The sequence below is a fragment of the Benincasa hispida genome, chromosome 7 (assembly GCF_027475165.1).
Source record: "Benincasa hispida cultivar pf3 chromosome 7, pf3_genome.v1.1, whole genome shotgun sequence".
In the NCBI taxonomy this organism is placed as follows: domain Eukaryota; kingdom Viridiplantae; phylum Streptophyta; class Magnoliopsida; order Cucurbitales; family Cucurbitaceae; genus Benincasa; species Benincasa hispida.
Genome location: NC_143484.1, coordinates 40,833,594 through 40,860,299, shown reverse-complemented (window position 1 = coordinate 40,860,299; position 26,706 = coordinate 40,833,594). Strand labels below are relative to the sequence as shown.

The 26,706-nt window shown below is 33.5% G+C and overlaps 1 protein-coding gene and 1 non-coding gene across 2 annotated transcripts; one reads left to right on the top strand and one right to left on the bottom strand.

Annotated features, from left to right (window-relative positions):
- Nucleotides 1-878: 878 nt before the first annotated feature.
- TRNAK-CUU (transfer RNA lysine (anticodon CUU)) lies at nt 879-951 on the bottom strand. Its single transcript has one exon. It is a non-coding gene; the product is annotated as a tRNA-Lys (tRNA).
- A 54-nt stretch (nt 952-1,005) lies between these two features.
- Nucleotides 1,006-5,206, top strand: LOC120082082 (Nucleotide-diphospho-sugar transferases superfamily protein). Its single transcript, XM_039037303.2, has 10 exons — nt 1,006-1,193; nt 1,323-1,371; nt 1,550-1,656; nt 2,180-2,225; nt 3,131-3,265; nt 3,370-3,459; nt 3,580-3,690; nt 4,042-4,125; nt 4,277-4,341; nt 4,814-5,206. Exons 1-10 carry the CDS (start codon nt 1,081-1,083, stop codon nt 4,998-5,000), a joined length of 987 nt encoding a protein of 328 aa, XP_038893231.1. The 5' UTR covers nt 1,006-1,080; the 3' UTR covers nt 5,001-5,206.
- The last annotated feature ends 21,500 nt before the right edge of the window (nt 5,207-26,706 follow it).

The window sequence follows — 26,706 nt, the reverse complement described above, 5'->3', positions numbered from 1 at the left end:
CATAAAAAGTTCCACAAAAAATTAGGTTCTTGAAAAAGTTCCATAAAAATGTGTAGTACTCAATTTTTCGCAATAGGACTAGGTGCTACAAAATTTAAAATACGCAGAATAAAGTGTTGGAATGTTAATATTTTCATAGTATAGATTAAAGTGCTACATTTTATGAAAATAAATGTGTCGTTTGGTAATCTTTTAGGTTCTTTTTGATAATTATTTGATTTTTTATTTTTGTTTCTTAAAAATCAAGCTATTTCATCTACATTTCTTATCATGATTTGTATATTTTTTAAGTACAATAATTAAATTTTTAGCCAAATTTTAAAAAAAAAAACTTTTTTAAAGCTATTTTTTTTAGTTTTTAAAATTTAGCTTGATTTTTTAAATTATTAGTGAAAACTATATAACAAAGAAAGAAACTTAGAGGTGGAAATAATGTCCATAAACTTAATTTTAAAAAATAAAAATAAAAAAACAAAATATTTACGAATCAAGTATTAATTTTTAATTTTTGAAAATTAAGTCTATTTCATCTTTAATTCTTACAATAATTTACATATTTCTTAAGCCAAATTACAAAAACAAAAACCAACTTTTTTGAAAATTACTTTTTTAAATTCTCAAATTAAACATGAGAACCACGACGTGTCTTTTTTTGTTTATTCAATTATAATCATATCGACTTTTTATTTGTTCCTAACCAATTTATCATTTATTAAATACATATATAAGAAATTTTATTAAATACGTATATAAGCAACTTTATTAAATCTTATTAATACTTTCCATGACAAGGACCGAATATTATTATTAACTTTTAGTTTGAGGGCTAAAATGCAAAACGGTATTTTAACAAAGAAAAATAAAATGAAAAATTAAAACGCCCACCGTGGGGCTCGAACCCACGACCACAAGGTTAAGAGCCTTGCGCTCTACCGACTGAGCTAGACGGGCATTGTTGGTGAAATATCACTGCTTAGTTTATTTAATTATTTCTTGTCTTAGTCATTCATTTTAGGAACACGGTACCGGCAGGCACCAAACGACGCTCTTGGAAGGAGGAGACTCTGAGAGCGAGCGACAATGGCGTCTCTATGGCCTTTGATGGAGGTTCTCATCTATCTCCTTCTCGTTGCAGCTTTTGGATTACTCTCCGTCCTTCTTTTTGAAGCTAACAAAAGAAGGCTTAACCACTCGTACGTTCAATTTCCACTTCTTCACTATTTTGATGTCCTTCTCTCGTTTCCTTGCATTTATCTGATCTTTCAGGATATATTCCTTGATTCTGTATCTGATTTCATTTTTCTCCATCGGAAACTTAATAGCCACGTTGAAGCTCCTGCGGTCTTTCGGGATCCTATTACGTCCACGCAGGTATTTCCAGTTTCTGATACCGATTAGTAAATCTTCGATCGGATGTATTAGCGTTCTATATGTTTTGTTTGAGATCTTTTGTAGGAAAGTTTATATATATGCGCTTTGTTATGTTGTTTGTATGATTGAAATCCGGAATGAGGTGTTCGGGTAGTGATATTTCTATTGTTTTATGTAGGTTTCTTGTCCTTCTATCTTTGATCCGGCTGAGAAGTATATTTCTTTGATAATTCCTGCATATAATGAAGAGCAGAGGCTTCCAGGTGCTCTGCAAGAAACCATTGAGTAAGTTTGAATTGAAATTTGTGTAAATTTCACCCTCTCCCCGCATACATTAGCTGATTTGTGCCATTTGGATCATAGTCGTGAACCATTTTTCATAGTCTGATATGACATAAAGAACAATTCTAGTTTACTTATCAAGGTGTATTTTAATTTATTAGGATTTCTTTGGCTTTTAGTTGGAAAGTTTAAGAAAACTATATCAGGATTTCAAAATAATTGGAAGCTGTTTTACGTTTGTAATCTATATGTTCATAATTGTCAGCACCAAACTGTATATTGGTGCTTCAAAACTAGACAGATTATGATTATGAACCATTTCTGAATAAAATTTGTCTTCATATATCTGTATTACATGCTTGATTTCTTGTTGAATCTTGGTTAGACATTAACCATACCATTATGAGTAGATAACGTAGGCAATTTCTCAGAGAAGTGCTCTTGGTGACAAGTAGATTAGTTTTTGAAGGGCTTAAGAAAGGTTGCAGAATCTATGCACAATAGTATTGCTGTGTTTGTTTTGTAGTTATCTTCAAGAACGTGCAGCAAAGGATAAATCATTCTCATATGAGGTACGGATCCTCTTTTAAAACTTTTGCATGGATTCAATGTTGTGTGCGTTGCTTCTTGAAGATAAAAATATTTGGTTAAATCTGAGTCTTGTGGAACATATTACTGGTGTTATAAAACTATTAAAATAGAGCTTTCTCTAATTTTGTGCCACGAGACATAAGCACCCCTTCCAGTTTGGTGAGAGTCTTTGTTGGGAATCAGGAGTGAGCTTCTTTCTGTTAGGTAGTTCATGGTACTGAAAACAATTTGTTTTCTGAAGACAAAAAAATATTTCACATTTTTAGAACTGTGTTCTAGTGCCTTTCTTGATACATGTGGGAAAAAAACAAAGAATTAGGTAGTCTGTGGCTCATGTTAATGTCGTCTCTCAGTAAGGACAAACATCATGAGATCGCTTTAATGTTTAACCTGTCTATCTACAAAGGTTTATTTCTCAGTATGTATTATTACGTTTATGAAATTTCTTATTGTCCTGATAGAGCTCTCTGATTTCCCAGTAAAAAGACAAATGTTAAATATATGCACGAGACCCTGAACCCTCTCTATCCAACTTCTTTAACAAACTGGGATCACTCTCTCTTCACTCCACATCTCTTTTTCGTTCAGTTAAGATCATCTCCACTCAATTCCGAAGGTGACCAATTATGTCTCTCACTTCCGCAGCAGTACTTAGCTACCCTGTTCAATACATAGCTGAATGTGACCCCCTTTTTTGTTCCTTTTTTTTCCCACCCAACATTCAGCTCAATGACCTGACTTTATTGGCTTCTTTCTCCTCTTATAAAATAACGCGGAGGATGTATCATGTTCTTTCTAACCTGATGACAGCATCATTTCTGAATATAGCATACACTTGGTCTATTCTCTGGTTCTTAAAATTTGAAATTGATGAAAACTTGATCAGGTGGTTATTGTTGATGATGGAAGCATAGATGGGACAAAAAGAGTAGGCTGGGAATTTTCCAAGAAGTTCTCAGTTGACAATGTGAGGGTTATCCTTCTTGGAAGAAATCATGGAAAGGGAGAAGCTATTAGAAAAGTGAGTTCATTCTAAACAGGTTAACTTTTAACAGTTTCTGATGTTACATTCTCCGGCGACAATCCATTGAAATCTCTAGTCTCTGCGGAAGCATTGTTAAACAGGGGATGTTGCATTCACGTGGTGAGTTACTTTTAATGTTGGATGCTGATGGAGCAACCAAAGTTAATGACCTAGAAAAGCTTGAAAATCAGGTTATCTTCATTCTTACTTTAACCTGTTTATAATTTTACTGAACTCTTATTTTAAAAGTTTTGCCTTGGGCGCACAAGACTTCCAATATAGCTATTGAGAATTACTTTATGGCCTTCCAGATCCATGCCTTTGCCAAAAAGGAATCTAGTGGTTCTAGTTTTAGAGTTTCTGATATCCCTGTTGCTGCTTTTGGTTCTCGTGCTCATTTGGAGGAAAAGGCCCTTGCTACAGTTAAGTATTTTTTATACCAAATGAAAGTAATTATTATTGTTCATTGTACTGTTTCTCTTTCATTCATCTTAATGAAATTTTGGTTTCTCATCATTCATCAATATACGTACATACCCACTTGCACAAATGACATATATAATGTTATTATTTTGAATTTGCTTAGGATTGTCCAGGCTGAGCCATCTAATCTGTCCCTTTTGCTTTAGTCTGAACTATTTTGCATTTTTTTCAGAGACAGTGCACATATATATACTGTTACTTTTTTGGAATTTGCAAAAGGATTGTCCGGGCTGAGCCATCTCATTATTCCTCCTTTTTTGTTCTAATCTGAATCATTACATATTTTTCAGAGAAAAATGTACCGTAATTTCTTGATGAAAGGTTTCCATCTTGTGGTTCTTTTAACTGCCGGTCCTGGAATCCGTGATACCCAGGTGATTTGTGCTTCTCCTCAGATATAAATCATTTACTGATTCTAGTTTGATTTGGATACCATATATTACAATAGATACTACTAACTCAAGTCGATAATTGATTTAAGTTAATGATCTTCTTTCTAATAAATGATTGATTCATGTTGTACAGTGTGGTTTCAAGATGTTTACCAGATCTGCAGCAAGAAAGCTTTTCACAAATATTCGTTTGAAAAGGTAGATGAATCCTGCACGAGTTAATTTGTCCATGCTCCTCAATTTCAAAAGCAGATTCTAATAATTTTGCAGAACTGATATTGTTCTGATTTTGTGTTGGCTGTTTATGATGACTTGGTAATTTTGAGATAACGTGCAACATTTCAGTGCTTTGTCATCGCTCTCTTTCTGTGTTTTGTTATTTTGTTCTTTTTTCTATCCAATGGGGAGGAGGTAAAGTTTGTCCATCGTTACTCAATTATCACAGAAATATCAAACCGTACATTTGTGCTTTGAAAGAAAAGACAAATGTGGAATTTTGGGCAACAAAACAAACCATCGGATTGAAAGAAAAATAATGCTAAACATTTAGTCCCTCTCTAGTCTCTCTATGATTATCATGTACTGCTGATGCATTTTCCCCCTCCATTTGTTTCATTAATGTAATGCTGATATTGTTTAGGGAACTGACTTGGCTGTGCATTTTCTGCAGGTGGTGTTTCGATGTCGAGATTGTTTACCTATGCAAGCGTCTTAGCATTCCGATGGTTGAAATATCTGTGAACTGGTCCGAAATTCCTGGATCCAAGGTAAATCCATTGAGCATACCCAACATGCTTTGGGAGCTGGCTCTCATGTCTATGGGATATAGGACTGGTATGTGGAGTGTTCATACATAACCTTTTCGATTCTCCGATAAGGCAATAACCACAATAATCTTGATGATGAATTTGTTGATTTAGGAACAAATACGAGCACAAAATGTTAGGTTTTTACAGACAGTTCTGACGAGCAATATTCATTTATGTAAAATTATTGGGATATTACAACTTTTATTCTTACCCTTCACCAGTTCATGAATCGGATGTCAAAAGTTCCGAAGAAATATTGGTTTAATTTCCCAAGTTAAATTCAATTTTTTTTGCTCCATACTTATATAGATTTAATTCTTATAATTTGGAGAAAATTATAATTCAATCTTTATAGTTCAAAATTAGTACTTTTTAGTACCTATAGTTTGGTAAAACCCTCATAAATAGCCACTAAAATAGAATTAGGAGGATTTTTATTAAAATTATAGGGACTATCTATTAGGTTTAATCGAATCATAGAGGTTAAATTCTAACTTTTAAAATTATAGAGCTAAATTTTTAACATTCTCTAAATTATAAGGACCAAACTTATAATTTAACCAAGTTGTATAATGTACCCATTGTCTAAACTATAAACTTAGATTCTAAAAAAGGAAAAAAAATTGAAGACAAATTTGAAGTCAATTTTTGAAGTTTATGTTTAAGAGTGTACACAAGTTGAGTTGGCTTTAGTTAGGGAAGTTTTTGGATCAACTCATAAATTGGGCTGACAAGGAGAGCAACAAAATTTGTAAAAATGACAAAAAAAAAAGGGTTCTTGGGAAAAATAGCAAAATGAATTTGAGGATTATTAATTAGTAATTATCGAATAGTGAAAATATCAGGACCTTTAATATTAATATTGTTGTTTTCAAAATTTATTAGAGAAATATTGTTGTTTTGAAACTTATTAGAGAAATATTGTTATTTTGGGAATTCGAGGCTAGAGGTCGAACGTTGAGAACTCGACTAATGTGGAGGTCGAACGTTGAGAACTCGACGAACAAAGAAAAACTTGAAAACAATACATAAGCCGAAACTTCAATCCTCGACAAGGAAAATCTCGTGAATTTCGTCTAGGTTGTCGAAGGTTGAAGTTTCGACACACATCCACCCTCGAGATTGCAGGTTTATTACTTTTCTTTTTCCTTCATAGAGGAAATAAAGTAATGAGATGGTATACTGTATGTATCTGTGTACTCGAACTGCTTCGAACAACCTATGCATTTTGTTATCATTTCGAATTAGACGGAGGCTTGTGGGATTGACGTGAGGGGGTGGGGATGGCTATATTTCTGGGAGTGAACTCCAGGGAATCTGAAGTGCATGGATACAAGTTATGCCTGAGAATGAAAGACAATTCCGAATTAGCTTTGTCTACGAACAAAAAAGTAGATCCATAATAAAAAAAGTGTATGTGATTGTTCCAGAAGAAATGAAAGCTAGTAATCATTAATGGAAAAATAACAACAATAATAGAGAGAGTGAGAGCGAGAGCGAGGGTGAGAGCGATTCTGAGAGAGCGAGATCTTAGGAGAGAGCGAGAGTGAGAGAGCAAGATCTTAGGAGAGAGTGAGATTGAGAGAGCGAGATCTTAAGAGTGAGCGAGAGTTTTCACTTTATTTGAACTTTCCATAGAAATATATATAAAAAAAGAGAAAAAAAGCTAATAATCATACTATAATTGAATAATCATTAGACAATAAATTGAATATATTAGATTATTATACTATAATTGAATAATCATTAGATAACAAATTGAATATATTAGATTATTATACTATAATTGAATAATCATTAGACAACAAATTGAATATATTAGATTATTATACTATAATTGAATAATCATTAGACAATAAATTGAATATATTAGATTATTATACTATAAATTGAATATATTAGATTATTATAATGTAAAACTTTATTGATTACAAAAAAAAAATTGAATATACAGTAGATTATTATAAAAAAATTGAATATATGATAAATTATAATAAAAAAATTGAATATACAATAAAATGAATATATAATAAAAAAATTATTTCTTATTCAATCCCTAACTATCTAGAGCTCGTCTTAGTAAGGAAGGACACTTCCTTCGATTATGTCCTAACTGGTTACAAAATCCACATCGTTGTCGAGTAGCTGGTTCTGTCCAATCCCTCGTTGTGATAACGTGAACTTTTCGGGTGTCAGTTTCAAATTCAAAAGTTCAATAAAGCAATTGAAGATATCAAAGGAATAAATCGGAGCTGTCTAAGTTTTTTTTGACAACATTAGTTTAGAGCAATAGACTTGCACATGATGGAGGATTCAGATATGGGTAGATGACGACAAATCTATCAGAGTGCATAAATGGAGTCCTCAAAGGAGCTCGAATGTTGCCTATAAATGCTTTTCCTCAGATAACATTCTTCAAATGCGTGAACTATTTCGAGAAAAGAAGAGCAGAAATAAGGGTTGCATTGGAGCGTCAAGATAAACCCAGGACTTGTTGATCCCGATGTTTTGTACGACCAGTCCATTCATCGATCATATGTTGTATGGTGAGATCGTACTACTGGAGAAATATCTTGCAGACGTCGAGAGGCAGGATTTATTCAGTTGGACTGACATCTGATCACAGCCTTGATCGAGAGATGGAGGCCCGAGACGTATACATTCCATATGTCTGTTGGAGAGTGCACTATCACTCTACAAGACATAGAAGTGTTGTTGGGGTTACCTGTTGACGGTGAGCTGGTCACCGGAGTGATGTATGATGACTGGTTAGAAGTTTGTCAACTGTACCTCGGTGCGACTCCACTTGCCAACAAGATTAAAGGATCGAGGTTAAGTTTAATATGGTTAGGAACACAATTTCGTGAGCTCACAGATGATGCAGACGAGGAAACCGTCATAAGATATGCGCGAGCATATATACTACAAATGATGGGTGGAAGTCTGTTTTCAGATAAATCATGTCATTTTGTTCACTTGATGTTCCTGCCACTGTTAGCTAAAAATATTTATTATTTTATTTAAACTCTAAAAAGAATAAATTAAAAATAATAATAACAAATAAAAATAAAAAAAAATGTAAATTAAATATCTCATTTATATAAAAATAATTACAAAAATCAATGTGTCCCACAAGGCGGACGTCGTCGGTTTCGAGCTGGTTGTCGTCGTCGACTTCGAACTTGAGGTTGCTCGAGTTCTTCTTGATGTTGCTCTGGTACCTCTGCAGGCGCTTCATAATATAAATATTCATTATGCTCTCCATGATCCCGACCATGTCCATGCACGTATGAAGACGAAGGACCAGCCTCTGAGTCATAATGTCCTGAACCCAATGCTGACATCATCATCATCGGACTAACATAATCAGTTTGACTCTGCGTCTGCGTCATAGGGGGCAACTTTTCCACATTATGTGCAACCTCATCAAACTCATCCTCTTCCCGAACAGGTCTTCTACGTCTAGGAGCTGGTGGAGGAACAATAGGTATATCGTACATATAATGAATTTCCTCCATATAGCTTTGGTTGTCACTACATATAGCAAGAACCTGGTTCGGATCATTTGCAACCTCACGGAGTCTACTGTTGTTCGATCTCTGTGAATTATAAAACAATTAGACAATATTTAAAATAAATTTAAATTAAAAAATTAGATAATATTCATTCATTTACCAGAAGACCCACTGCTGCTCCCGGACGAGTGACGTAGTACCTTGTGATATTATTATACCAATGAATATATTATGGAGTGACATCTGTGTCAAATTGTTCAAGAGAAACCTCCACTGCAATAAACCTTGCACGATAGTGCCATCGCACTACCAAATGTGCAACTTTTTCGGACCAATCTCCAGTCCTTAGGTCAATATCATGCAGTACAGGTTCAGTATTACAAGGCGATGAGATATCCTGCTGAAAATCGAATTGTCTCATCACCTTGTCAGGAAGATGCCACTCACCAATGTGAAAACATATGAGAGGACTAATCGTCTGCCATATGTTTTGACCATTCGTACAAAAATTAGGCAAAGTATGCACAATAATTTTGTACGGCTCCCAAATAACCTGAAACACAAAATATTATATTAGAGAATATTAAAGACAAATACAATAAAAATGTGAATAAAATAATCAATTAAGTTTAGTGTAATGTACCTGTTCAGGTTGAAGCAGATTGACTACATGTGTGACTGTCCTAGTCACACAAAATTTGTCTCTCCACCTAAATTTTTAAATTGATAATTTAGAATTTAAATTAACTAGATCAGTGATATAAAATTAAATTGAATTAAAACAACATACCGAGAACCGTAGGCTCGTCCAACTAACTGAGCGTCATTAACATGATGTAGCTGTGGAGCCATTGTTGGAAATCGCTCCCAAGCCCATAGTTGCAAAAGTACGAGAGGCCCAGCTATCTCTCGAACCTCAGGTCTTGTTGCTTTACATAGTTGTCTATACAACCATGCCAAGCATGCTCCACCCCATGAATACTGTCCCGCATCATGGAGGTTAGCTAACAGTGGCAGGAATATCAAGTGAACAAAATGACTTGATTTATCTAAAAAATAGACTTCTACCCATCATTTGTAGTTATATGCTCGCGCATATCTTATGAAGGCTTCCTCGTCTGCATCATCTGTGAGCTCACGAAATTGTGTTCTAACCATATTAAACTTAACCTCGATCCTTTAATCTTGTCGGCAGGTGGGGTCGCACCGAGGTACAGTCGACAAACTTCTAACCAGTCATCGTACATCACTCTGGTGACCGGCTCACCGTCAACAGGTAACCCCTACAACACTTCTATGTCTTGTAGAGTGATAGTGCACTCTCCAACAGACATATGGAATGTATGCGTCTCGAGCCTCCATCTCTCGATTAAGGTTGTGATCAGATGCCAATCCAACTAAATAAATCATAATCTGGCAACACCATAGAATCCAGATGTGCGCAGTAGCGGTAGTATTCGAGGGTGAAGCGGGATAGTGCGCTGGAGAATTGCCTCTCACGTCTGCAAGATATTTCTCTAGTAGTACAATCTCGCCATACAACATATGATCGATGAATGGACTGGTCGTACAAAACATCGGGATCAACAGGTCCTGGGTTTAAAGCCATGATCTGAAAAAAAATATATATATTAAATTTGATTATAATTGAATAGTAGAGAAAAGTGTGAGGGTAAAGAATAATGTAAAACTTTATTGATTACAATAAAAAAAAATTGAATATACAATAAATTATAATTAAAAAATTGAATATACACTAAAATGAATATATAATAACAAAATTATTTATTTTTCAATCCCTAACTATCTGGAGCCCGTCTTAGTAACGAAGGACACTTCCTTCGATTATGTCCTAACTGGTTACAAAATCCACATCGTTGTCGAGTTGCTGGTTCTATCCAATCCATCTCGTTGTGATAACGTGAACTTTTTGGTCTACCAGGTTTTCTCAACAACAATGGATCAGGATGTAAGACGGGCATATTAGGGTGCATGATCCAGTAATCTTCATGCGGTATAGGTTGAAATTGAGGAGAGTAACATTCAGCATACGTTGACAATTTATAGTAGTCCTCAATAAAATCTTCGTAGTTCATGTTAAAATGTGAGCAAACGGCCATAAAATGCGAGCATGGAATGCCGAATGCTTGCCACTTGTTACATGAACAGTACCACTCGGACCTGTTTAGCCTCAATATTTGAACGTTTTCTCCTTTGGCATTGAGACTATGACGTCCGGTCTTCACATGAAACACACCTTCATACCGATCGTATGATTGTACTTCATGTTTACTAGATCGTGCAGCCCATTTATTTATTTTGTCGTGTGCATACCTGGATTTTTACTCCACTTAGTATTATAAAATATGTTTGAAATAAATTATTAATAATATATATATATATATAAATAATATTACCGGGTGTATTTATCTTGACGCTCCAATGCATCCCTTATTTCTTCTCTTCTTTTCTCGAAATAGTTCACGCATTTGAAGAATGTTATCTGAGCAAGAGCATTTATAGGCAACATTCGAACTCCTTTGAAGACTCCATTTATGCACTCTATAGATTTGTCGTCATCCACCCATATCTGAATCCTCCATCATGTGCTTGAGTCCATTGCTCTAAACTAATGTCGTCAAAAAAACTCAGACAGCTCAGTTTTATTCCTTTGATATCTTCAATTGCTTTGTTGAACTTTCGAATTTGAAACTGACACCCAGCACGATAAACATAATTTTTCAATGAATTAAATTTATATTTTTTATTGAAGTTGCTGACGATATGTCGTAAGCAGAAACGATGGTGACATTTCGGTCCCGTCCAACCATTTGCTGGGTTGTTCACTGCTGTAATTATACCAGCATGTCGATCTGAAATTAAACACACCTCTTCATGTGTTACAATTTCTCTCAGGTGTTTTAGGAACCATCCCCATGAGTCTGCGGACTCTTCATCAGCAACGACAAATGCAAGTGAAAGTAGATGGCCATTCGAGTCAACTGATGTAGCAATCAACAGTTTTCCTCTATATTTGCCATACAAGTGTGTACCATCTATCTGAATGATCGGCCGACATTTATTAAAAGCTTCTATACAAGGACCAAATGCCCAAAATACAGAAGTTAGGATAACATGGCCTTCAGTAAGTGTTTCTTTAACTCTCCACTCTACTCATGTTCCGGGATTGGCTGTTTAACCATATATAACCACCTAGGCAACAATTTATAAGACTCATCCCAATCACCGAATACTTTAGCCAACACTTTTCTTTTTCCCTCCCATACCCTATGGTAAGGAACATGGTATCCAAACTTTGATTTAATGTCGGACTGCAGTTGTGCAACACTGATAGATGGTTTTTCTCTTACGGCGTCACATAACTCCAGTGCAATCATTGATGAATCCAATTGCACGTGACTTTGAATTAGTTCTGAATAAAACATGTATGCTGCTCATCATATTTAGTGATCTTGAACAAACCATGCGATTTTTTCTTTATTGCACGAAGTCTCCACTTGCAACATTCCTCCCACTTCTTACATTGAATTGTCTAAATCATCGGTGTAGATTCAACAACCTCGTATGGTGTGTGACACTTTATAGCAAAATATTTGACCACGTGTTGTAGCATTTCCTTATCTTGACAAATCATTCCTTTATACAATTGCATATTGTCAACGTCCACAGGAGCTACAATTGGGTCATATTCTCGAATGCTATCCAATACATTCATATCCAAATCATTGAATGTATCTGAAAGCATCTCCTGTTCATGACCATCGAAATCCAACTCTTCAAATTCGTCATCCGTTTCTGTTCTGAAGTCTCTGTACAGGTTATTAGTCGCCATATCTTCATTATCACACGGCGATGCAACTGACTCCAGATCAACACTAAGTAACATCCCAATCATTTGAATGAATTGTTTAAATACAATTCCACTATTCACATTTATGGTAAAACTCCCACTTGGTGGTTGGTCATACTCAACTCCATCAATACCATCGATCATATTACCATTTGTAAACAACAAAAATCCCAATCATTTGCCTGCCATTTTCTAAAAAAAAAAAAAAAAAGACAAACATCAATTTTTTGCATTATACTTTTTATAAGAAGTATATTAAAAAATATTAAATTTTTTAGTTTATAAACATAAACTTTTTAAGTTTTATGAACATTAATTTTTTAAACATAACAATAAATTAAACTTTTTATAACTATTTTTAAACATGACAATAAATTAAACTTTTATAACTATTTTTAAAAATAACAACAAATTAAAATTTTCAAATTAAAATGAGGTAAACTTTTTAAAACTATTTTTTCAAATTTAATACAAAATAAAAAATTAAATTAAATTAAACTTTTTCAAACTATTTTAAACTATATTTTCAAAATTAATACTAGAAAATATCAACTTATCACAACAAACATAACAACAATAATTTTCATATGAATAAACTAAAATTATTAAACTTTTGAAACTATACTAAACTTGTTAACTATCACAATAATTTTGTATTAAACTATAAATATCAACTTCTTAAACATAACAATAAATTAAACATTTTAACACTATAAACATCAAAGTTAATACTAAAGAAATCAAATATCATATGAATAAACTAAAATTTTCAAACTATATTAAACTTTTGAAACTATACTAAACTTGTTAACTATCACAATAATTTTGTATTAAACTGTAAATATCAACTTCTTAAACATAACAATAAACTAAACATTTTAACATATAAACATCAAAGTTAATAGAAAATAAATCAAATATCATAAGAATAAACTAAACTTTTCAAATATCATAAGTTCAACTCACAGATTCGACGGTAGTTCTCTTTTTTCCTTCAAAGTGACAACGTTCGCCCTTTTTTCCTGTTATTTGTTACCTGACAACAATTACAAAAAATTAAAAAAAAAACTAGAATCTATAAAAAATAATAATATAAGAACAAAAATTAATTTTATAATTATTCTTAAAAAATAAAAATTTAGTAGAGTAACGAACTAGTATAGTTGTGTGAGAATAATTTGTATTAAACGAAATACAAGAAGAGAAATGGAAATGGAAATGGGAGGAGAGGAAGATGATTTCGAAGGCTTATTTTCGAAGGCAGTAAGGGGGCAGTGAGCTATAAAGGGGCAGTGAGCAAATTAAGGGGAGAGGAGTGAGCAAAATCAAGGGCAGTGAGTCTTAAAAAATTATCGAGGGAGTGATTGAAAAAAAATGAAGAGGACGGTGGTTTAAAAGGATGTAGGTCGAGTGTTGAACATTCGACCCACGGGTTTATGGTGGTTGAAAAGACATTAAGGCTATGGCAGAGGGGCATGAATGCGTCAATGAATGCATGGAATCGGAGCGATTGATAACGTCAATGCATGCAGGGAATCGTGCAGGGGAATCGGAGCAGGGGCAGCTTGGTGATATATATGCAATTTTTCAGACTTATGGAAAGTAAATAAAGTGAAGACGATTTTCATGTGACAGACCACGTCAGCTGACTGGTTGGCCGTTTAATCCATGTGGCAGACTCAATCTCGCTCTCACTCACAATCTCGCTCTCTCTTACAATCTCGCTCTCTCAATCTCGCTCTCTCCTACAATCTCGCTCTCTCCTACAGTCTCGCTTTCAATCTCGCTCTCTCCTACAATCTCACTCTCTCCTACAATCTCGGTCTCTCAATCTCGGTCTCTCCTACAATCTCGCTTTCAATCTCGGTCTCTCAATCTCGGTCTCTCCTACAGTCTCGCTTTCAATCTCGGTCTCTCAATCTCGCTCTCTCCTACAGTCTCGCTTTCAATCTCGCTCTCTCAATCTCGCTCTCTCCTACAGTCTCGCTTTCAATCTCGCTCTCTCAATCTCGCTCTCTCCTACAGTCTCGCTTTCAATCTCGCTCTCTCAATCTCACTTTCTCCTACAATCTCGCTCTCTCCTACAGTCTCGCTTTCAATCTCGCTTTCTCCTACAATCTCGCTTTCCATCTCGCTTTCTCCTACAATCTCGCTCTCTCCTACAATCTCGCTTTCAATCTCTCTCTCTCCTACAATCTCGCTTTCAATCTCTCTCTCTCCTACAATCTCGCTCTCTCTTACAATCTGCTTCACCCACTTATCTTTCTTATCAAGGGTTGAAGTTTCGACTTATGTATGCCAGAACTTCAACCTTCGACAACCTAATATACAAAATTAGCGAGATTCCCTTCGAGATTTCCTTCTAGAGTGAGATCCTCATCACAAAATTAGCAAGATTTCTCTTTCTTTGTCGAGGGTTGAAGTTTCGACTTATGTATGTCGAAACTTCAACCCTCGACAACCCTAATTTACATATTGTTTCCATGTTTTTCTCTGTTTGTCGAGTTCTCAACGTTCGACCTCTACATTAGTCGAATCCTCAACCCTCGACTTCTAGCCTCGAAATCCCAAAACAACAACATTTCTCTAATAAGTTTCAAAATAACAATATTTCTCTAATGAGTTTTGAAACAACAATATTAATATTAAAGGTCCTACTTGAAGGATGATTGGATTTGGCCTTTTAGAGATGTGCTTGAACTGTTTCTACTAATGGATATAATATGCTTATTTTGAATAATGAGGCTTTGAATCATCTACATACTTGCTCGAATTTCCCTATTGTCACATTCTTTCTTTGCTTGGGACTAACAAAGTTTTAAGTTTGAGGTGGTGAAATGCATTACAAAAGTGTGCTTTCTAGGTTTAGAATTTACCTAGTTTTACGTTTAATTTGTGAAATTTGATGATTTTTATTTTAAATTATAGGAAATCAAGCAATTGGACCGGAACAAGCAATTTCGAGGTTAAAATGATCAAAATACCCCCTAAAGAAGGTCAAAATTTTGACCTAGAACAAAGAGAAAAGTGGAAGAAATTATAAAGTGTCAAAAGTAGGACAACGTAACACATAATGTAACGATGCTATCCTATTACGCTGAAGACTCAAGAGGCCATAACAGGGGAACGTTGCTACATTACCTTAGAGCGTAGCGACACTCCAGATTGGTACGCATGTCCGTCTCATTAAGTAGCGTAATTATGTTGCGACAATTATTATAAAGTTTGCATTTTTCTGCCAATTGGGGGGAGTCCGACTTGGGATCACTTAGGGCTTTCTATAGAGGCCAAGAGACTTCCATTCAGAGTAATTTTCAGAGCCTAATCAAAAAGTTGAGTGAAGTTGGATCAAGAAAGAGACGTTGATGTTTTTACGGCAATGGATTGACCAACGGCTAATTTCTTCCTCTTTACTTTCTTTCTTTTTTGTTTCTATATAACATGTCAAGAGTTTATATTATGAACATGAGTGACTGAGTTATTTCATTGTTCTAGGGTTAGATCGATTTTAATTTTGTTTATGGATGGTTCTTAGTTATTTTGATTAATAAATTGTATTGGCTTTTTATCATGTTTGCGCTTAACCAATTGAATGCTTGATCACCATTTGATTGATTTAGGATTTATTAATTTTATCGAGAAATAGATTTTTAAACCAGATCTAGTATGATAAAATGATGTCGGAATATGCATATGAGAATGATAGAAAGATGTTAGAGGTCAAGAATGAAGAGATTTAATACTATATTTATTAGATTCAATTGTATGAAAATACAATTGGCTTTTAGAAATAAGAAAAGGGTGGAGCTTGGAAAAGAAAACTCAGATTATAGATCTTCTAAGCTTAAGTTAATGCATTGGTTTGATTGAAAGAAAATATTTAGATTCCATAACAATGTTGAATGAGATCAAATTCCTAGGATATCTTAGTCAAGTGATTCCCTAGTTGAACCTTTATTTGCTTCTTTATTTTTATGTTTTTAACCCCATCTCATTTCGGTTCTCTAAATAAAGTAAAAAGATTGTCTGATAGTTAGTTAATCTAAATACCTGATTCTCTGATGATGATACCCAATTCATTGGAATTTTATTACTTCGATGCATACACTTACGCGTGTAAGCTCTTCAAGTGTTTAATGAAAACAAGTTATTTTGGAAAAAAAATCGAAGTGTTTGGCAACCACTCAAAATTTTTTTTGAAACACTTTCAAAGTTTATTTATAATAATTTTTATCAAATGGGTTTAAATAAAAATGACTTTTTAGAAAAACGTTTTTTCTCTAATCAATCCAAATAAATCTTTAATCTTTGAATTTTTAACCTTGTCTATTTAATCCAAGAACTTTAAGAAGTGTCTAATGAGTATTTAAACTTTTAATTTTGTATTCATCAAGTCTTTAAAATTAAAACGTGAGATAAGTTTCTAAACTTTCAATTTTGTGTTTAATGAGTATATGAATTTGAAAAAGTTTTAATTTTGAATTTCAAGAAGTGTCTAATGTCAGTAACTTATTAGTTACAAAATTAAAAATTTAAAGATGTATTATATATTTTTGAAAACTATTCGATATAAAATTGAAAATTTAGAGGCTTATTATCCGTTTTAGAGTTTACAATTAAATAAACACAAACAAAAAAACATAAGGATTAAATTTATTATTTAACCTAAAAAACTTCACAAAGATGCTAAATAATTACAAATTTTAAATAAATGAGTGTTTCTTACTAAAATGTTTTTTTAAAATAAAAAATTATACTCTTTTAAATCTAAAATTAATAATTGTATCTATTTAAACTACGAATTTTTATAAGTGTATCAATTTAAACTTCAATTTACATTCTATTTTAATAAACATCGTGTAAGACCTATAATTTTATCAATGAAACCTCTAAACTTTTATAAGCAAATTAGTTTAGACTCTCAATTAAGATCTCATTTGAAAATTATCCGTACATCAATTTTAATTGTCTATTTTGTTAACTCGACATTTGATGAAGTTATAAGAATTGAACATATTAACGATTTTCAATTCCAATAATAGTTCTAAATTGGTTTAGTTATAACAATTTAAAAGTTGAATTGAAAACAATAAATATAAAAGAGGGTGTAAATTGATAACACTTTATGTCTTGCACAATATTTTCAAACTAAATATGGAAGATGGTACAAAATGATACACTTATGAAATTTCATATTTTAAATTGATACAATTATTATTTTATGATTTAAAATTGGCACACCCCAAATATAGAGGTGTAAATTGAAACGAAAAAAAAAAAGAAGAAAAATATCAATTTAAACTCTTAAACTCTAGGGTTGTATCAATTTATACCTGAATAAATAATGATATGAATTTAAACCCTGAGCTTTCATAAATGTATGAGCTTATACCAACAAATGTATCAATTTATACCATCCATTACATTCTATTTGTAAAAGCATCACGTGAAACTTATAATTGTATCAATTAAATCTCTAAGTTTTCATAAATTAATAAATTTAAAACCGTAGTCATAATTTTAATATGAGAATCGTTGATGTATTTACTCTAATCATCCATTTTGTAAAACCAACATTTCAATAAGTTTGCATACGTTTGAAAATTAAAAACAAAATTGTGGATGATTTTCAAAGTTAATCGTAATGAATGACCTAAATTGAGATTAAAGAAAATTTATAAGTTTAATTGACTCGAATTACAAGTTTCACATGATATTGGTGAAATGAAATCTGAAGGAGAGTGTAAACATATTAATACACATAAGAAAGTTCTATTTTAAATTGATATTATTAAGACTCAGTTCGGTAATTATTTGGTTTTTAATTTTTGTTTTTCAAAATAAGCCTATTTCATTTATATTTCTTACAATGAATTTAATGTGGTCTAACTATCCAAGATTTAAGTTAGGTTGTGAATTTGACTGCTTTAGTTAAGTATACTCCAATTACTTTATAGGCCACAATTCTTATTTTGTTTTGGGCCTCGGTTGAGAATTTTCCCTTTTGGGACTTTTTCTTATTTAGCACAAATATGTCTAATAACTCTAGGGTATTTATTTCTCCTCTTTGGGCTTGGAATGACAGCTTTTGAATATGAAAATAAAATATAATCTCTAGCATTTGGTGTAATCTAGCTCAATCTAGACCAATTTGCTGCTCATTTCAAATTCTTCTCAAATTTTCTTTTGATTCCTATATCAAAGTGGTATCAGAGCTCCAAGATCAGCTTGGGCAATGGCAACTAGAGGGGATAGAGGGAACGAGATTTTCCAGCTCTGTGGCAAGCTATAGCATACATGGGAAATCGACTCAATGAACGTTTAGTAGGATTTAATCGAGATATCCAAGACATTCAGTGAAGTATGTCTCAATCGAGTGTCAATTTTCGAAGTGCGCACCCACAGAATCGAAACAGCCACAAGCTCGAGGGGTTGAACACTGAGGTGGTCAGTGTGGAGGCAAATAGCACACTGGTGGTAGACAGAGACCTATGGTGGAAAAAAAAACAAGTGAGTCGGAAAGTAGTGAGAATAGCAGTATAAAATCTGATAATCTAGTGGAAGAAGCAATATTATTGGGGGAAAATCGACAAGAAAGAGAGCTTCCACAACAAAGGAGAGGCGAAAATAGTGAGTATAAAATTAAAATTGATTTTCCGTATTTTGATGGTACATTAGATATCGAAGAATTTCTAGATTGGCTGCAACATGTGAATTTTTTTTTTTTTTTTTGAGTACATGGACATTTAAGAAGAAAGTTGATAAGAAAATAATTTTGAATGATAGAAGCTGGAGCATTTAATGTTTGCTTCAAAACTAAGGTTCCTACCCATGGTGAAGAATTGCAACCTTTTATGCATCTAAAGGTATTTTTTTCATCCAAGAGTCATAATGAATCTGAAAATTCAGATTCATTTATGTTATTAATGTCCTACATATCTATTTAATTTATGTATTTGCATTTATTAAAGGTTCATGTATTTACTTGATAGATGAAAGGTTGCATCCTTTCATAGTATATTTTCATTTAGTATAAATAATATTGTATTTTTCACAATTAATGTTCAAGCATTTAGTATAAATAATATTGTGATAGAATACTATAATATTGCATCCTTTCATAGTATACATGGATCAATGTTCAAGATACAGCCTAAAGGGTCTATAATATAGGAATAAGGCTGGGTACCTTATCCTAGTAATGCTACGTATACGTCCCACTTTATGTTTGATACAAACACAATGATCCAATACGTTTGTGTAGTTGACATGCGAGTGGAGGTATCCTATGCAATGAGGACCGTGAAATAGTAACCACTAGATGTAACACTGTTAACTAGTTAGGTTCCTATTTTAATAGGATGACCTACACAACTTAATCTTAATCCAGAGTATATTATAAACTCATGTTCACGAGGGATTGTTCGTTGATTTGTATGGGTGAGAGTGGTCAGTTCCCGACCTAATATGCCTACCATTTCGGGGATAAGACCGAGTGGGGAGTTGGGAACATAATAATACAAGATAAAATTCACTCATTCCCACCAAAAGGATAAATAGATGAGTGTTCCCTTAAGTGGTGTCTCTGGGACTTGAACAAAAGGTCCTATCCTCTCATTGGTCCGAGAGGGGTTTCTGTTTATTGGTTGGACCATAAACAGGTTGTTCATCAAAGGAGCATTGATACTTAAAGAATCAAAGGTAATCCAAGGTTAAAGCAATAATTTGACCCAGTTGGAGTTACGAACACTCGTGAAGGACTAACTTGCTGTTATTAGTCTATATCCGTAGACACAAAAATATATTTGTAGTGAGAAGAGTGCAATTGTGGGTCTTTAGTGGAGTGTACCCACAGTTAACGAATATTGATTAGCTTGGTTAATGAGTTCAGTCAATTAATATCGTTGGAGCTTTTGATCTACCAGTCCACCAGGTCCTCTTGTTAGCTCACTAGAAGATATTTAAGAGGGATGATTTGAATTGTTTAAATTAATTTGAGGAGACCATATATAAATGTGATTAATATATAGTTGATTATGGATATGATCTATAATTCAGATTAAATTGGAAAGTAATATTTGAATAAGATTCAATTAATTAATTCAAGTGAATTATATTAAAAAAGAATTAATTAATAGAGAGGTATTGCACATATACATACGATGTTTATGATAATTAAATATAATACAGTAAATTAAATGTAATGTATAAATAATAATTTAATTAATGTGCAAATTAAATTAAATAAGTGTTATTTAATTGTGCTAATTAATTAAATAAGTGTTATTTAATTGTGCTAATTAATTAAATAAGTGTTATTTAATTAATTGGTCTAATTAATTATATAAGTGTTATTTAATTAATTAATTGTGAAAAAGAAAAATAGGAAAATGATTAAGAAAAGGGCTTGGCTCTTCTCTATATAAAGATCTCCCTATGGCTTCTTTGATAAACACAAAGACTAACCATACACACAAGTGTTATTGTGCAATTTTTCCTAAGCCACAAAGAAAATCCTATCTACTCTTCAAACGCCTTTTCTCATCTCTCTCTTCCAATAGTTAGATACCACTTATCCCTCAATTGGAATCCTAGAGAATGACGAGGTTACTCTCGTGGTAGTGTTCGAGATTGTTCAAAAAATCGTTCGTGATCAAGATTGTTGGAGTCATTCGTTGGAACTTAAAGAGGATTGTTCGTGAAGCTTGAGATTTTATAAAGGTAAGAAGGGTTCTAATCTTTTTCCCTAAAGCATGTTATATTACATGTTTATATTCTCTTTTAGTATACTGAATTTGTTTATGTAAAAATTGAATTGCGGGATGCAAGACATTCACAACGCTTCCGCTACGGAATTCGATCCCTTCACTTAGATTATGATCAAGTATTGTATCAAAAATACTAATATTGCATTAAACAATCCGAATGAGATGGAATGACAACAAGTGGTGAGATATGTTGGCGGCTTAAAGTCAACAATTCAAGATCAATTATCTTTAAAGTCAATGAAAACATTATCCAACGCAGTTACCTTGGCTCAAAAGGCAACAAGTCGTTATTATCAGTATAAAAAAGGATTTGGCGAAAGCAATGGTGATAAAGAGAAACAAGTCAGCATCTCAAATCAACCCACAGGCATGAACAAAATGAATTAATTTTCCAAACAACAAGGAAAAGTGGATAAAATAATAATTAAAAGTAATATTGCTAATGGTAAAGCAAAGATGATTCGTTGATACAAGTGCTACCAATAAGGTCGACATTCAAGCGAATGTCCTTTGTGAAAACAAGTTAATTTAGTTGGAGAGAAGTGGACAGCCATGTAGAGAATGAATCTAATGAGGAAATTGAAGAGGTTGAAGAGATTATTAGTGACAAGGGGGATTGATTATCATGTGTTATTAAAAAAGTTCTTCTACTTCAAAAAAAAAAAAAAAAAAAAAAGAAAAAATCGGTTAAATCTCAACGAAATTAAATTTTCAGAAGTAGATGTACTATTGGGAAAAAAGTTTGTGATGTAATTGTTGATAATGGTAGCACAGAAAATATTGTGGCTAGTTCACTTGTGAAAGCCCTCAAGTTACCCACCGTAAAGCATCTCCAACCACATAAAATTGGTTGGATTAAAAGGGGGGAGGGAGCATAAAGTAGTTGTGTTTGTGAACTCCAATTCTCTACTGGGAAATAAGATACTGTAAAATGCGACGTCATTGATATGGACGCTTGTCATTTATTGTTGGGAAGGGCGTGGAAATTTGATAAAGTTTTATTTTATGATAAAAAGGAAAATATGTATAAATTCAAATAGGGGAATAAAAACATTGTCCTATTACCTACGTTTGAAACCCCTACCCCACTTAATATGACACCTACCCCATTACTGATGACTATTCAGGTGAGTATTTTTTTGTATAAACTCTAAGATCTATTTTCACCCTTACTCATTCTCATGGCAGAAGAAAATAGTGGTTCTATCATTGTGGATACTAATCTGGGTGAGTTGTTAAATGAGTTTTAAGATGTTTTTGCTACTGAATTACCAATAGAACTATACCTACTTTGTGATATTCAACATTGTAACGATCTGATACTATCGTATGCGTCTTCCTAACCTACCCCACTATCGTATGAGTCCCACTGAGCATGAAATACTCCAAAAATAGATTGATGGGTTGCTGGAGAAACAATTTATTCAAGTGAGCATGAGTCTTTGTGTTGTTCCGACTCTCTTAGTTCCTAAAAAGGATGGGTCGTGGAGAATGTGTGTTGATAGTAGAGCCATAAAAAATATACCAATGAAATATCGTTTTCTAATACCTCGCTTGGAGGACTTACTAGACAAATTGGAGGGTTCTTGTTTATTTTCTCGATTGGATTTACGGAGTGGCTACCACCAAATCCGTATTAGAGAAGGGGATGAATGGAAAACCGCATTTAGGGCCCGTGAAGGGTTGTATAAGTAGAAAGTGATGCCATTTGGGCTGAGTAATACTCCGAGCACATTTATGAGGTTGACGAATCATGTTTTGAAGCCATTTGGTCAGACAGTCGTAGTTTATTTTGATGACATTTTAGTGTTTAACAAATCTCAAGTTGAACATTATGACCACTTATGGGAAATTTTCTTGGCACTGCGGACACATAAGTTGTCTATCAACCAAAAGAAGTTGGAATTTTGTACTAAACAGCTGCTATTTTTTGGGGTTTATTGTTGGTAAAAATGGTATTCAAATGGATTCAGGCAAAGTCAAAGTTGATGTGGAATGGTCGTCACTTATAACATCACGGAGGTACGTAGCTTTCATGGCTTAGCTACTTTTTATAGACTTTTCATTCGTAACTTTAGTAGCATTGTGGCCCCATTGACAAAGTGTTTGAAGAAGGGTAGATTTAAATGGGATAGTGAGGAAGAAGCTAGTCTTTGTTTGATCATATATAAATTAATGTCAGCACCTATTCTTGCTTTACCTAATTTTGACAAAGTATTTGAGGTGGAAACTGATGCGTGCTTGACGGGTATTGGGGCTGTTTTAGTGCAAGAAGGAAAACCGGTTGAATTTTTTAGTGAAAAGTTGAATGAAGCGAAGCAAAAGTGGTCAACCTAGAGCAAGAATTCTACGCTATTATTCGCACTTTCCATCTTTGGGAACTTTATTTAATACAAAGAGAGTTCATCTTATATTGTGATCATCATACTTTAAAATTTCTCAACTCTCAAAAGCACTTGAAAAAAAAATGCATTCTCCTTGGGTCATGTATTTATAGAAATTTCAGTTTGTTTTTCGGCACAAACCTGATAAACAAAACGTGGTGGCTGATGCTTTAAGCCGAGCAGCTCATCTCCTTGTTACTCTGCACACTGAGGTTATGGAGTTTGAATGTTTCAAAGATTATTATGTCGATGATCCAGATTTTGAAAAGATATGAGCCTCTTGTTTGACGAAAGAAAGGTATGGAGACTTTCTTATTCACCGAGACTTTTTTGTTTAAAGACAACTTGTTATTGTCCCCAACAGTTTTTTGAGACAACTTGTTATTGTCCCCAACAGTTTTTTGAGAGCATAACTAATGAACGAATTACATTCTAATGGCTTAGCAGTCCATACTGGAGGGACAAAATGATGAAACGAACACATGCAGAGCGGAAGGAAAAACGAATCTAAAGTACTCTAATTAAGTTAATTACAAAGATAAACATGCATTAATAAAACAAGTAAAAAGGGATTTAAGAAGTACAACCTTTGTAGTCTCCAGAGCTTCTTCGAATTCGCTCCAATCTCCTCACAAACAGTTCGTAGACCACCACGAGAGTCTTTCCAACTATCCTCTAACCTTAGAATGGGATAGTGGGATCCGGTGAGTGACTAATTTGGAGAAGAAAAGGTTATGAGATTATCACATAATCTCATCCAATTCCACTATGGCAAAGAGTTTTTAAAATTCATTAAACACTCCCTTTTAAAGACCATTATATGCAAAACATGCAACTTTGAGTTTGATGAGAATTTGACAATAAAAAATCCACCAACTCAAAGTGGGATTAAGTGGAGCAAGTGTCTTCAAATGAAAACAACACTTAGCAATTCAATAGTTAGAATTTCCCACTCACAAATATTGGATCTTTCTACTAACTTAGTCAAAGTTTGACTCTCAAAGTTCAAAGTCAACAAATTTGACTTCCATTGCATTTTTGACTTAGTCAACAATTTGACTTTTAATGCAATTTTGACCAATTCCATTTAATTTTAAAATTAATTCTAATAATTAATTTTAAAATTAAATGAATATTAAAAAATTAATTAAATAATTTAATTAATTTAATTTAATATTAAATCCAACATTAATCCCAATTTATATGAATCCCTATTCATAACCTTGATATTTAAATCATATTTAAATATCTCCTATTTTCTTTCTCTTTATGTTTAATTCACAATTAAACATTAGGTTAAATATATAGTATATATTTAACGTTTTGCTCCAAAAATCAAATTTGAACATTTCAAATTCGTTTGTCACACTGTTATAAGGTTTAGTCCGATATGAGCTAGTAGGGGACCTCATGGACCTACAGATCATGGGCTCTAATAATCTGCGATTCAACTAAGCTCTTTAACCTAATTAACCACCATTCGTTAACTACGGCCCATTCTACTAAAGCTTAGTAGTTGCACTCTCCTTACTGTAGATATTATGTCCCCTCGATATAACTATGATTAGTAAGTTAACCCTTCACAGGTTGTTCGTAATAACGACTGAGTCAAAAGTTGTTTTACCCCCGAGATTACATTTTCTCCTTAAGTCCCACTGATCTTCTAATGAATAATTGATTTGTGATCCAATCACTAAATCGAGTCCTTCTCAGGCCAATGAGAGGGTGGGGTCCCTTGTTTAAGACCCAGAGTCAGGATTTAAGGGAACAATCTTTCTACTATTCCTAAAAGTGGGTAGGAGTGAGTTCCTCCTTGCACCCTATGTCCCCAGCTATCTACCCAGTCTTACTCCTGAAATGAGAGGCTTATTGAGTCTGCGCTGTTAAGCAAACCGTCACCCATGCAAATCTAAGGATAATCCCGAATAAACAGGAGTTCATAGTTAGCTCAGGATTAAGGTCAAGTTACCTAGGTCATTGCTTTGAAATAGCCAATCTTAAAAAGTAAACAGCGTTATAAAGTAAGAGTGACTTAATTCTTGGTCCAATCTTATGCAAATTCATTGCATAGGACGCCTCCGCTCCTCGTGTCAATACATAAACAAATCAAGATCACTTCATTTGTAACCCTTTACAACAAATTGTAACAACTACAGAGTGGGCCGCATCCAATAATTACTAGATTAAGGCACCCGACCTTATTCATATACTATAGATCATTTTACTATTTACTCGAATGTGATCCACTCTTATGTCTCCACATAAAGTCCAAATACTCATGCAATAGACATGGATCTTTTATTTTATTGGATTTATTTCTAAAAATGAAATAAGCAATTCATATATTCAATAACAACTTTATCCACTTACAGAATAAGTTTATTGTTTATAAACCACGAGTTTTAGGATATAAAACTCAACACAAAACAATACAACTTCTGGCAGCCCATTTCTTTTGGCCACAATTGAAAAGAGATGTGGAAAAATTTGTTCAATAATGTGGAGTCTGTCAATCAGCTAAAGGAAGCTCCCAAAATACAGGGCTTTATACTCCTTTACCCATACCTAATGATATTTAGGAAGACTTCTCAATGGATTTTATTCTTAGGTTGCCTAAAACACAACGGGGAGTTGACTCTATCTTTGTTGTTGTCGACCGTTTCCTTAAATGACCCACTTTTTGGCAAGAAAGAAGATGTTTGATGCTAGTGTCATAGAAAAACTATTTTTTCATGAAATTGTGTGACTACATGGAATCCCTAAATCTATAACCTCATATGTGAAGTTTGTTAGTCACTTTTGGTGAGTTTTATGGGGACGTTTCAATACATCTTTAAAGTTTAGTAATGCATACCACCCTCAGACTGTGGACATACTAAGGCTGTCAATCGAACAGTGGGAAATATGCTTTGTTGTTTGGTTGGGGAAAATCCTAAACAACGGGATTTATTTTTGCCACAAGCAAAATTCTCATACAATGCCATGCCGAACAGATCTACAAAATTCAATCCGTTTTACATTGTTTATACCAAGGAGCCTAATAATATAATTGATTTACTTCAATACCACAAGGAGATATGCAAAAAAACCAATACCATGTCAGAAGTAATTATTCATATAAGTGACCAAGTACAGTAACATCTTCAACAAACCAATACAGAAAATAAAAAACGTGTTGACAGGAAAAGAAGAGGAAAAGTATTTCAAGTTGGGGAT

Bases quoted from the DNA above. Each gene is read 5' to 3' on its own strand.
- LOC120082082 (XM_039037303.2), top strand. From the start codon at position 1,081: ATGGCGTCTCTATGGCCTTTGATGGAGGTTCTCATCTATCTCCTTCTC. The intron at 1,194-1,322 runs GTACGTTCAATT...GAAACTTAATAG, and splicing joins AAAAGAAGGCTTAACCACTC to CCACGTTGAAGCTCCTGCGG. The intron at 2,226-3,130 runs GTACGGATCCTC...AAACTTGATCAG, and splicing joins ATAAATCATTCTCATATGAG to GTGGTTATTGTTGATGATGG.